The following is a 13623-nucleotide window of genomic DNA, read 5'->3' as shown; positions in this document are numbered from 1 at the left end:
AATTCGTAAAATTTCAAAAACATTTTGTCAAGTAGTTTTTTCAAAATTTTAATTTTGTGGTTAGTTTATTAACCCCCTATGCAAAAATGATGGGGTGTTATAAGTTTGACGTGTCTGTGTGTCTGTCTGTGGCATTGTAGCTCCCGAACGGATGAACTGATTTAGATATAGTTTTTTTTTGTTTGAAAGCTGTGTTAGCCGGGAGTGTTAATCATGTTTTATCAAAATTGGTCCTCTATAAATTAATTAATTAAATATCATTTCTTTCAGAAATACATTTCCATGTTGTATTTATAACTTACTGCTATTCTTAACTTATGTTAGTGACAATTTTATATTCTATATTTTATAGCTATTAACTAACTTGACACATTAATGTGAGCATGTGGGCTACTCCAGTACTGTCAGAAAGCCCCATCTCCATCTACCCTGTCAGCCACCGTGGCTAGGAGACTGTTGGCGCTGCCGCGCACGCGCCGCGCCAGCGACGCCGCACGCTTGCGCATGATGGCGTGGAAGCCGGCGGTGCGCGCTTCCGCGAACATACCGCTAGCACTGCAATAGCGCGGCAGCCCCAACAACATCCTAAAAGCGTTGTTGTATTGGGAGTTGTAAGCTTTTTGAGTAAAGCTGATCCATAGGCTATGGACTATATTCCTATTTTGAATTAGCCGGAATTATTGTAAACAAAGGTGTGGCCGGTGCTATAATAAAATTGCACCATTCCAGGTATTAAAATTGCCGATATTTTACAAGTTTTTTTTAAATATCTTTACATATTCCATTACACAAATAATGACTCTGTTTAAACGAAAATAAATTTCAACACAAAACGTTTTGGTCACAGAACTTAATTTAGATAGAAGAAACAAATTCATATATTTGTATAGGGGCCGAGCGTGTCAAATTTTGTACTGAAGTTGATTCTTGCCTGTAATTTTAAATATGTCTCAGGCTCTTGATTGTTCATAATTTTTGTGTTGTTGCAATTGAATATCACGTAACGAGGCATTTTTTATGTTTTGGTTGACTTCAACTTACAAAAATTGACGCCCGAAAGCTGCAAGCTGCGAGTAAAGACGGACAACTCAGTGGATTTCACTGAGTTCATTTGACACGCTAAGTAGATACGTTTGCTTGATCTATGGTATATATGACATCTGTGGTTTTGGTATATTTATTGAGATTAAAAAGTATTTGTGGGGTAATTTATTTATTGCACTGGTATCACTGTGGAAATGTACCTTGGCGACCAAATAGCAGGTCGCTAAACATTATTTCTCAGCAACTTTCGAGACTAGGTGGTAGTGAATTTTAATGGCTAATTAAAATGGTCTTCAACATCGTATTTGTAGACGGTTTTAATTAGCCTGTGCATAATAGAACCGTTTTTCCCCCGAAGGGTAAAAAACGGATATTTAGGTTCCTGCCGAAGCTTGAACCACTAATGAGATTAACACCTTCATAACTCGGCCCTAATCGAGTGAATTCCTCGACTAGTAGCGCCATCTGGCGCGCCAGTCAAGTACTAGTGTCGCCCGGTTACCAGCGCTCGGCTGCTTTTTCCTCAGTACCTTTAGCCGGCAAGGCCCTTAAGGGTGGTTCAAGCTTCGGCAGGAACCTAAATATCCGTTTTTTACCCTTCGGGGGAAAAACGGTTCTATTTTGGTGTCCGTGCCTTCGCTTGAACCACTAATGAGACGTGTTTAAACCTCTGCCGGCGCTGGTTAGGGCGTACTGTGACTGATATACTTTATTTATACAGAAATGTCATAATAAGAAATAAGAAGGTATACAAAGGGATGTTTCAAAATTTAGCTACTAAGGTTTTATGAGTTGAAACTGACAGCACAGCACAGTTATCCATTATGACTCTATGATGGTGGTGAATCACTTAATTTATATATAACATAAAACCGACAGGAAGCCAGTAGTTAATAGATCGGTATTACAATATTTACGGAAATAAAACCTGTTATTTCATTAACATTTTTGTGAGAAAATATCTGTAGCAACCCAAACTCTGACGAGCTTCCCTTCATCAATGGGTGTTACATCAACGTCGGCAAAATTTGTCTCACGTTTCCCTTACAACAGTCCTTAGTCAGAACAAGATCATATACATGTTTTTTGTCTTATAAATTCACCAAGATACTAGTCTTCTTCTGCTTAAGATAACTTTAATTATATCATGTAACTATAATACACAATTATATCATAGCACTGCCGTGAGCATTATGACATTATGTTGAAATTTTTATTTTTCATGTAAATTGATTACTGTACCATAAGTAATGCGCCTATATGTATCTCTCAATATGCACATATTATTGTTAGTATACTGAGTAATAAGCAATATTGACATAGCTTAAACATTGTCTTACATAGCCCACTGCCAAATGTCAACATTTCCCAATGCATAATGTGTTATGAATTCTGTATATGAAATATACATTTGCCCAAAACAATTGAAATGGACGCTTGAGTTGGGAGAAATTGCACGCTATCATATGTTAATTTGTAATGTATACCCACATTACGATAATGTATGCGTTACTGCTGGACTGGTAGCAAAACTGCAAATAAGATGATAATACATTTTCGGCTTCTGACTGAATTGATAATACCATGGCCATGATTAGCTAAGGATCCATATAATAAAAGGTAAGCTCCTACTCAAAGTCTTTACGAGAACGGAAACTATGTAAATTTTTCCTATTAAATTAAAATGGGTCAACTGAGCAAAAATCTTTGGGATACAAGCGATTGAAACGAATCAATGATCTAATGAGTCACACATACTTAGGCGAAGATCAAATGAAGGCAATTATTTCTAATTTAATTGACTTTGATACTTCCATGAATATACATGAATGTTAATGCGGGAATCCTCTCTACACTGTACTCGTCAACTTTATTTAGTCTTTTACTATGTCTAGCTAGTATGCTTTTTTCGATATTTAATTTGTGTTTGAATAATTATGAATATGTGATGCATATATTTTTAGGCTTATCATTTTTATGACTTATGTGCTGACTAGCCGAATTTATAAAGGGAAAATTGTACGATTCGTGAGCTAGTAATTCTAAAACATTACGACTTATGGCTCTTTAGTCCATTTCGATATTCTAATAAGAATGTAAGACGACAGATAACTATTCAAATAAGGGTTAATGATGTACGATTACCCATTTATAATTAAAATTCAGTCATCAGCTTAAGATAGTAAATAGTTTTCTTTTCAGCACTTTCGTAATTTATCACCAAATTGCAAAGCAATATATTCTATATTGCTCTTTTGTGCGAATAATATAAATGTCTCACGTTCTTTATAAACTGATGTATACACATAAACATACGGGTTAATATTAACTGTATTCTTGCTTATTTCCCAAAATCCATATGCAGCGGGACTTCCCATAAACAAGATGCAACTGTTATGTAAGGTAATACCTGATTCTACAATTATATCGAGATGACAATTATTTATTTATCGTATGGCATATAATTAGGATTTTCTTAAAAGTCGTACGTACGCACGGCTGTAGCATGTAGCGCCACGGACGATGACAATGGTATTTACACTTGCCTGTCATTCGAGACCAATAGGTCAAAATATCGTAGCTATAAGTACCTACTGCGTACCTTAAGCGCTGAGCTTTTATTTTTTATTTAGGTCTCAAGACCTTACTTCTGATAAATATAGTTCATCAATATCTATTTAAACGGCAATATTTTTAAGTTTTCTGTTACCACTAGAAACCCATTTTGCCTAGAATCTGCGCTCCCTTTTATGAGTGTCCTAACAAATTCTTGTATGTCAGGTATATTAGGAGTCCGAAGTCTTCTAAATTAAGTCTTATGCACAGTAATGTTATAAACATCATATTTCTAGTTCCTTACACTAAATTCAATTGGGACTGGGACTCGTCCTCTGGCCTTACGGACCGTTTTTTGAATAAGTTGTGGCGTCTCCTCTGTTACTGACAAATAGTCGCGCCGCAAAATTCTAATAAATGGCGCTTAGTAAGCAACTGCGGAAATGTGTACCGATCCTACAACGCGCTAATGGAGTTCCAAAAGTTAATTGTAAATATGCAACTTCTGTTAATCTCTCTAGGCCCCAGAAACCTATTCAGAAAACATTTGTCAAATGAAATAAACGGGAACTTTCTGTTAGTAATACCGCAGTAGCGGGCGATAATTTTAGGATGCGAGCGCCTCTTTATTTGTAAGAGGAAAATGTGGTCTAAAATCGAAAGAGATTCATCCTTCAATTTCCGTTTAATTTATCATTTCAGAAACAGGCCTCCACATTCAGTGACTACCTTTCAACATTTTATCCATAAGAGTGCCTTAGCAAATTGTGAAAATCGGCTTCTCTCGGAAAATGTATTGCCCTATTGGTTTTAATGAGATTAAAGTGTTTTCGATATATCATACTCATACAACAAATAAGCACTTTGAATACAATTTACCTACACGGTTTCTTGCTTTGTTTTGTGTAGTTGTTTAAGTTTAGGACCAACTTCATTTACTTCGGTCAAGAGATGTAAGCCATAGTTCTTCGCTGTAAATAGTTTGAGAATATTGTTCGGTCGTCTCTTTAATCTAATTCGTTAGTTATTTATAGAAACATAGGATTCGTAACATTACGCCATCGAACTGGACAACCGACAAATCCTTTTACGACGAGAGTCCGTCCTGAGTAACAATGCAACAAGGCATACTAAAATTCTATTGTGCTAAATAACATATCCTTTAAGTTATTCTGCCAAACTATCCACAAAATATCGTATATATTTGGGAGTCAGATTTCCGGTACGAGTTTGTTGTCTTTGTAATTAACCTCTTCAAGGATTGTCTGTAACCTTGGTCTAGCTAACGTTAGTAATAATGCATGATTGAGTATTCTAACCCTTGGTCGATTAACGGCAGTTTGAGGTCAATTTGTAGTACATATATGTATATATCGTACTTAGAAAACTTTCCGAGCTGTAGCTTTTTATTTCTAAATGAATTGGTTCAGAAGTCTCTACTGGGTCGATTGCTACAGAAGTGATACTTTTGTCAGTTCGGTATACTGAACAACATATACTGGAACATTATCCGCCATTAGTCCGACTAGACGTTTCAGCCGGACAGCTATAAGTTTGCTGAAATACAGACTAATATCCAGGTTTCACAGAGTAATGAGCCTAGTACAAGAATTTTCCTTTGCGGTAAGTTATTTTGTAGCTAATAGTCAACATTTGCTAAGTACCTGAGTGGTTCTTCTGCATTTCTAAAGTCCGTATCAAGACCCAAGACCATGCGTCAATTATTGACGCCCGTGAGTTGATGAGACTAGAGCTCTAATCATTCATTTAGAAGAATCTGCACTCTAGGAATAGCGTAAAACAGTAGCATAAATTAATGGATATTCTTTTTCCCATTGGTATTTTCACCGCCCCCTCTCCCTTTCTGATTGGGCAAGAAGGGCTTTGTAATATTAAGTGGTTTTTCATTCTGTTTAGCATCACTATTATGTATATTTCTTAATTCGCTTAGTATCTGGCAACAAAGTGCTAGTTAATTGCTACCGAAGCTCCACCCACACGTTTTTAGATGTGGAAGTGGATTTTCACAACGTCAAACCTGCTATATTGTAATAAACCTCTATCATGACGAGCATTCTAAAAGTTGACATGACAAATTAGGTTGGCAATAACGGCGTTGCTTTACAGTAATTGGATCACACATTCGTCATCATTATGGTGACCACGCTGATTATGTATTAGCTAATTAGGCAATTGAGACGACGCCGATGTCGTTCACTTTACCTGTCTAAAACGACCCCACTTATGGGAACCCATCACGTGATGATTTTTGTCTAATAAGACAATGACTAAACTGTGTAATTGTGTATGTCTCAGGTTAACACGTACGCTGTGGTTCTGATTCGAAAGACCTTCTACGAAGTATATATGTTTAGAAATACCTTATACAAAGTATGTTTAGTTAAGAGTTGTGCTAATTCTTATAGTTCTTAATTTTTTTTTTTTTTTTTTTTTTGTCATGATATATTTATGCAATAAAGTTTTTATCTATCTATCTATCTAATTACCGCAAAGTAGATCTTAAAGCGACATAATCTCATTGAGATTCGAGTACAAATACAACATTTTGCCTCGTGATCATAACGCTCGTCTCATGACACGAAAGGTGAATTAGTGCATAGCATGTAATAACCCAATGGGTTCTCACAGGATGTCGTAAATCATCGCATAGGGCAACGAAATCCAAATTCCAAGTCGCTGCAAAGTTCAATCTTTTACGGGGCGACGCTTGTCAATTTATATGACAGTGTACTTTATCGCACAGCACAACTTTACTCATGTTGTCTCTAATGACGAATCATGTCTGCACAATGAATGATTTCCTTCGTCATATCACGAGGCGATGCCCTATTGGATCGTGGGCCCTATCTTTTCATAGGCCAGGTTATCTAAAGGGACCTCATCTGTCGTTTCAAGACATCTCTTGTGTCCTGTCACCTCACGAGGCGAAGCTATGACTTTTCAAGGGACGAACCTATGTCGTCTCACGGGACGTCGCTCTGTCTCGTCTTACGTGAGCGTAGCATTTGTCCTTTATATTCTTTATGACGGTGCATAGGATTACACTGCGTCCCATCGCTGTCAATTTTCTTCATCATCTCCATGCCACCACACAGGAACAACCCTGTCGTCTCGCGGGACAATGCAATGTCGTCTCATTGGACGACGCCTGTCGTGTCACGGCACGACGCCATGTCGTCTAACGGGACGACGCTTGTCGTCTCACGGGACTACGCCATGTCATCTCACTGGACGACGTCATGTCGTCTCACGGGACGACGCCTGTCGTCTCACGGGACGACGCCTGTCGTCTCACGGGACGACGTCTTTCGTCTCACGGGACGACGTCTGTTGTCTCACGGGACGACATCTGTCGTTTCACAGGACGACGTCTGTCGTCTCACAGGACAACCTCTATCGTCTAACGGGACGATATCTTTCGTCTCACGGGACGACGTCTGTCGTCTCACAGGACGACGTCTGTCGTCTCACAGGACGACGTCTGTCGTCTCACGGGACGATGTCTGTCGTCTCACGGGACGACGCCATGCATGTGAGTGAGGCATATCTATCCGCGTACTTATGACGGTGCCTACAGGAGGTCACTGCGTCTCGTCGCTGGGCCAAAGGCACCGAGCGGAATATCACGAAGTTAGAAGTAATCATAATCTTCTCGATGTTTTAAATTTCTCGAACTTTTTAAGACTTGCTTTTGTAAACGTGTTGCTCGGCCGAGTTACAAAAGCGTACTGAGGAAAAAGCAGCCGAGCGCTGGTAACCGGGCGACACTAGTACTTGACTGGCGCGCCAGATGGCGCTACTAGTCGAGGAATTCACTCGATTAGGGCCGAGTTATGAAGGTGTTAATCTCATTAGTGGTTCAAGCGAAGGCACGGACACCTAAATAAGGTGATTATAAATTTAATAATTGTTTATATCAGACGATATGACAGAAGTTCGACAATTTTGGACTGATTTTTATTTTGACTCGCATGTCACGGGATCATAACATAATATAACAGTCATCGTGTTCGATCGGTTCACGATTTTAAGTGTGTAATAACTGGTTAAAAATTATTTATTTTCCTGTCGGCCCTCATTTTGAGAACCCCTGACTCGAGCTGCACGTGTTACCTTGACAGTGACAGCAGTTTGTCGACGTTTATTCCGTTCAATTCGTAATGGGAATACAGGGTGTAAACCTAATACGGGCGAACCTCTTTAACGGTGGTGAGTATAGGACATAAAAAATGTAATTACATAACTTTTAATTAAAATTTAAACGCTCGTTGACAGTTGTCATTGATTATCAACGCAACCACCTTTACAGTACATTGCTGCTGGAAAAAAATTCAAAAATTCATTATGGGGTGAAAATTAAGGGTAACTCAAAAACACCTCTTAATTAATGATAACAATATTGAATTATATGCCTGGTTTCATTTATCGCGCTTATTACGTTTACGCGCTGTATATGTCGGGGATTTTTTCAAAATGTAATGGTTATTATTGTATTGTCAGGTCTGACGTGCTGCCAGATCCCTATCCGGCTGAAGGCGTCCCTGTGCGACGCGCTGGGCGCGCTGGGCGGCGCGGCGGCGGCGCGCGTGTGGGCGGCGCTGGAGGCCGCGCAGCTGCTCGCCGGCGGCCGCGGCCTGCAGGCCGACCTGAACGAGGTGACACCGACACTGTGGCCCACTGCCATCAACCACATTTCACAGACACATCACCAGATGTCCATGGAACTTCCCACACTATTAAAAAAAAATATTCAGCAAATACCCCACAGGGGCACGTTTACACGTCACATACATTTTAACATGAATGAGCATTTCTTTTTTTTTTTGCCACTTTTATGAAGTGTGATATTTTTCAAAAAAACATGCTATTTCTAGTCAGAATTACTAGCCTTTTCAATCCTAGTAGTTAAAAAATTGTCCCATACGATTTTTTCTTATTTTGTTACCATTTTCCGTACATGTTGTATGGAGTAACAAAAGAGGAATGTAACAAAAATGTATGAACATTCTGGAACACTTTTTGTCTCCCAGTGAAATTGAAAGTACTCGTGATTCTGAGTACAATTGACCTAAAATTTCCTAAAAAAAATAAAAGCGAAATTATTGGCAAAAAAAAAAGAAATGCTCAAATAGGCTACTTGACCCTTTTTAAAAGTCTATCTTATATTATTAATTACTATCCAATTAACTGAAAAAAATAGTACCATATTTTACGACGACTTGAAAACCGCAAATAAACATTTATAAAGTACACTTTCACTTAATCAAGCGAAAACATTAGCCATGTTAATCTATAGGTTGTCAGTGCATGACTTAAATCGAATTGAACAGAACATTTTCTGACATTTAAGTATGAGGCATAAAGTTCATCATGTCAGTGATTGACTCGTCTTGAAGTTAAGTTAGGTTCTATGACGTCACTACACGTCTGACAGCGTTTTCGGTGGCCAAAATTAAAAAAAATATTACTCACATTTTTAATCGGAAATACGTAGCCACCACACCATACACTTTTAATACCCAAAATCTATAGACATTGGTTTCTTATGTCAAATACTACAGGAAACAATCATTTCTTGTGCCAAATTCGATAAGAGTCTAGTAGCCTATTTTATATCTGAATTTAAATTACAATTGATACAATACTAGTCATACTTCTGTCCCTTTTCATCTGGCGCGACTGCCCGCCGTCCTTAAAACGACCAATCGCAGCGCGCTTAACACATTCCCCTCCCGCTCCGCAAGCATTGGTGATTCGCACCGCGAATAAAATTCACAATATTGGCACTCTATTGGAGGTTCTCTGTGGATGCAGCCGGCCCTATATCTATGCCGTCGCGGATTACCATTATCTTGCATATTTTTTTTTGTCATATTTTACCTTCGCATAACAACGCTTGGCAGAATCCTCTTTTCTTGGCATACTGTCATTTTGCAGAATTATTTAAGGCAGAGTAATACAATGGCATAATGATAAATTCTATAATAGTCGTCTAATCGATTAATTGTTTTGTCGAAAATTGTGTCGCATTCTATTGACTTGGCATACTGTCATTTCGCACAATTCTCTTAGGCAGAATAATACATTGGCATAATGTTGATGCGCAGAATAATGTCACTTATGTTTCATTTATTTTTTACACTTTTAAGAGTTTTCTGGTTTACTCACTGTCAACCTACACTGTCAACAGTAAGGAACCCTTCATTTGTTTCTAAATGTCAAATTCTGACACAACGCCTTCACATTTCGTAAACAGAAAAAATAAATATTAGAACTAATACACCTGAATGTCACCGTTTAAAAAGACAGATTTAAAAAAGTTTTGCGCTGATTTAGAAAAAAAAATATTTTTGCCCCGTATAATAATAAAATACTTCCTTTCCCTACAGATCGAGACCCGAATGGAGGAGTACCCTCTAACCATCGCGTTCCTCAAGCTGCTTATATCTCTCTGTACCGCCGCGCCCCTCCCACGCTCGCTCGGCGCGGGGACCCGCGTCCCGGGACTAGACCCCTACGTGGAGTACGTGACCCGCGTAGCGCTGTCAGCGCCGCACAGACCTTACAAGAAACCCTCTCAGCGGCACCAGGTCAGTACTGTACCCCTGCTCCTCATATCCTAGTAAGTCCAGTGCCGCCAGATCTTCCTAATTTTCTTAATAACACAATATATAATAGTACAAGTACAGAAGGCACACTGCTTTGATGTTAACGAAATGCCGCCTTTTTAAATGCCTACAAAATTCTTACAAACAAACGAGCCGTGCGCAACGTCCGACGCTAGGGTTGCCTATGAATTAAAATGAATTAATACTCAGATAAAATGTTGTACTATTACATTTAAGTCTTGGGTACTTTCTAGGTATATAATTATACAGAATCTATATACTTATATTTAGTTCCAACATAACAAGCCTTATTGAACTTTTAATAGTAGATCTGTGTAAGAATGTCCTATGGTATTTATTTTATTAATGATGTCCATTTAACTAATCATTATTAGACATTCCACAGTAATTCCACGTAAAGTAACAATAGAAAGTGCGAACGTGCGTTCCGTGAGAACGCGCGCAACCCTTGATTAGGCCCCGCCAGCATGTACTTGTATATTGTTACATATTGTACGCGGAGTGAGCCGCCCCTGTCAATGATGAAACTTTGAGATGATATAGAGTTATAATTGCTCAGCATTGTCAGACGCTGGAAAATCTCTCTAACTTACCTTATTTTCTCCAGCTGTGGCCGTCGAAAATAATTTAGCTTTAGATTGAAAGTCTAATTTTAAATCAATATAGTACTTGTGCCCTGAAAACCAGCGCAATGGCTAACTTAGTCATCGGTATGTGTGAGTGGCACCATTTTGATGTATAAAATGTTATTAGACTAAGATGTATAAGTTTTTTTTAACATAAATTTCTTTCTTTTACACTACACCACACATAGATTGACGCCACAAAAAAAATGTCTTGTAGCTTTCGATTATACTTGTAGATGGCGTTAAGTGTCACTTTTGACATAGATTTACGGCTCGGAATTGACACTTAATGCTAATCTACAAATAATCGGTGGCAACAAGGCATTTTTTTTGTGGCGCCATCTATGTGTGGTGGAGTGTAAGCGCGTTCGTCGGCGGTCGCATTTTAATGTATGGGATGGTGTGATCTTGTTATATTTAATTTATGATTATCGCATCTAACTAGTCATGAAATGTAACCATGTCTTCCAGATCCTGTCCCTCTGCTACAACCTGCTGACGATCTGGCTGGAGCAGTACGAGCCGTCACCCTCGGACTTCCCCCCTCCGGAGCGCGAGCCGGCCAGCGCGCCCCCGCCGGGCTTCAGAGTGCTGGCCCAGCTGCACTCGCAGACGGACCTGCTGCGGCTCACGCTCGCCTCGCTTGACGAGGTGCCGGTCATGGTGGAGCAGCAGGAGGTGAGACTAGCATCCAGGGCTCTGACCCTGCCACTTCCTTGCTGAGCCGGCCAGCGCGCCCCGCCGGGCTTCAGAGTGCTGGCCCAGCTGCACTCGCAGACGGACCTGCTGCGGCTCACGCTCGCCTCGCTTGACGAGGTGCCGGTCATGGTGGAGCAGCAGGAGGTGAGACTAGCATCCAGGGCTCTGACCCTGCCACTTCCTTGCTGAGCCGGCCAGCGCGCCCCCGCCGGGCTTCAGAGTGCTGGCCCAGCTGCACTCGCAGACGGACCTGCTGCGGCTCACGCTCGCCTCGCTTGACGAGGTGCCGGTCATGGTGGAGCAGCAGGAGGTGAGACTAGCATCCAGGGCTCTGACCCTGCCACTTCCTTGCTGAGCCGGCCAGCGCGCCCCCGCCGGGCTTCAGAGTGCTGGCCCAGCTGCACTCGCAGACGGACCTGCTGCGGCTCACGCTCGCCTCGCTTGACGAGGTGCCGGTCATGGTGGAGCAGCAGGAGGTGAGACTAGCATCCAGGGCTCTGACCCTGCCACTTCCTTGCTGAGCCGGCCAGCGCGCCCCGCCGGGCTTCAGAGTGCTGGCCCAGCTGCACTCGCAGACGGACCTGCTGCGGCTCACGCTCGCCTCGCTTGACGAGGTGCCGGTCATGGTGGAGCAGCAGGAGGTGAGACTAGCATCCAGGGCTCTGACCCTGCCACTTCCTTGCTGAGCCGGCCAGCGCGCCCCCGCCGGGCTTCAGAGTGCTGGCCCAGCTGCACTCGCAGACGGACCTGCTGCGGCTCACGCTCGCCTCGCTTGACGAGGTGCCGGTCATGGTGGAGCAGCAGGAGGTGAGACTAGCATCCAGGGCTCTGACCCTGCCACTTCCTTGCTGAGCCGGCCAGCGCGCCCCGCCGGGCTTCAGAGTGCTGGCCCAGCTGCACTCGCAGACGGACCTGCTGCGGCTCACGCTCGCCTCGCTTGACGAGGTGCCGGTCATGGTGGAGCAGCAGGAGGTGAGACTAGCATCCAGGGCTCTGACCCTGCCACTTCCTTGCTGAGCCGGCCAGCGCGCCCCCGCCGGGCTTCAGAGTGCTGGCCCAGCTGCACTCGCAGACGGACCTGCTGCGGCTCACGCTCGCCTCGCTTGACGAGGTGCCGGTCATGGTGGAGCAGCAGGAGGTGAGACTAGCATCCAGGGCTCTGACCCTGCCACTTCCTTGCTGAGCCGGCCAGCGCGCCCCCGCCGGGCTTCAGAGTGCTGGCCCAGCTGCACTCGCAGACGGACCTGCTGCGGCTCACGCTCGCCTCGCTTGACGAGGTGCCGGTCATGGTGGAGCAGCAGGAGGTGAGACTAGCATCCAGGGCTCTGACCCTGCCACTTCCTTGCTGAGCCGGCCAGCGCGCCCCGCCGGGCTTCAGAGTGCTGGCCCAGCTGCACTCGCAGACGGACCTGCTGCGGCTCACGCTCGCCTCGCTTGACGAGGTGCCGGTCATGGTGGAGCAGCAGGAGGTGAGACTAGCATCCAGGGCTCTGACCCTGCCACTTCCTTGCTGAAACTGGGCTGTTATACTATGCCATGGTGTGGCGCTGCTCAAATCGTGTTATTTTACCAGTAACATTTGTCATATGCGTATTTTCAAAAATTGGGTACCTAGTGAGAGTTGTAAAAAAATTAACTCGATGTCAGTTTTGTGACGACATTAAACGTGAAATTTCAATAAAAATATTGCTTTTGTCTTAATTACAATAATTACATAAACTATAAGCAATAATCTACATTTCGAACATGAAAAAAGTTGGTTTTTAGACACATTTTATTCTTAATTATCGTCACAAAACTGATATATAATAAGTAGAGTTGTTTTTTTTTAACAACTGTCACTAATTTTGGAGCCCAATTTCTGAAAATGCCCATTTGTGTCTGGTGACTCCGCGCTCTTTGTAATCTCCTCATAACGTAGTGTCCTCATTTTTATATGTAATAGGTAGCAAACGAGCAGACGAGCCGCCTGTTGGGAAGCAGTCCACCGTTCATGGACATACGCAACATCAGAGGATCCACTTGTGCATTTGACATCTGACAGATTT

At 42.2% G+C, this 13623-nt stretch overlaps 1 protein-coding gene across 1 annotated transcript in view; it reads left to right on the top strand.

Moving 5' to 3' along the window:
- Positions 1 to 13623, top strand: part of LOC125241705 (nuclear pore complex protein Nup205) — a 124235-nt gene that overhangs the window by 40185 nt on the left and 70427 nt on the right. Inside the window, exons 16-18 of the mRNA XM_048150302.1 lie at positions 8122 to 8276; positions 10011 to 10211; positions 11348 to 11554. Coding sequence (XP_048006259.1) covers positions 8122 to 8276; positions 10011 to 10211; positions 11348 to 11554 — 563 coding nt within the window. The remainder of the gene's footprint in view (positions 1 to 8121; positions 8277 to 10010; positions 10212 to 11347; positions 11555 to 13623) is intronic.

This window comes from Leguminivora glycinivorella, chromosome Z, assembly GCF_023078275.1.
Source record: "Leguminivora glycinivorella isolate SPB_JAAS2020 chromosome Z, LegGlyc_1.1, whole genome shotgun sequence".
Lineage (NCBI taxonomy): Eukaryota > Metazoa > Arthropoda > Insecta > Lepidoptera > Tortricidae > Leguminivora > Leguminivora glycinivorella.
Note: the sequence above shows the minus strand (reverse complement) of the source record. Positions and strands in the feature narration are given on the sequence as shown.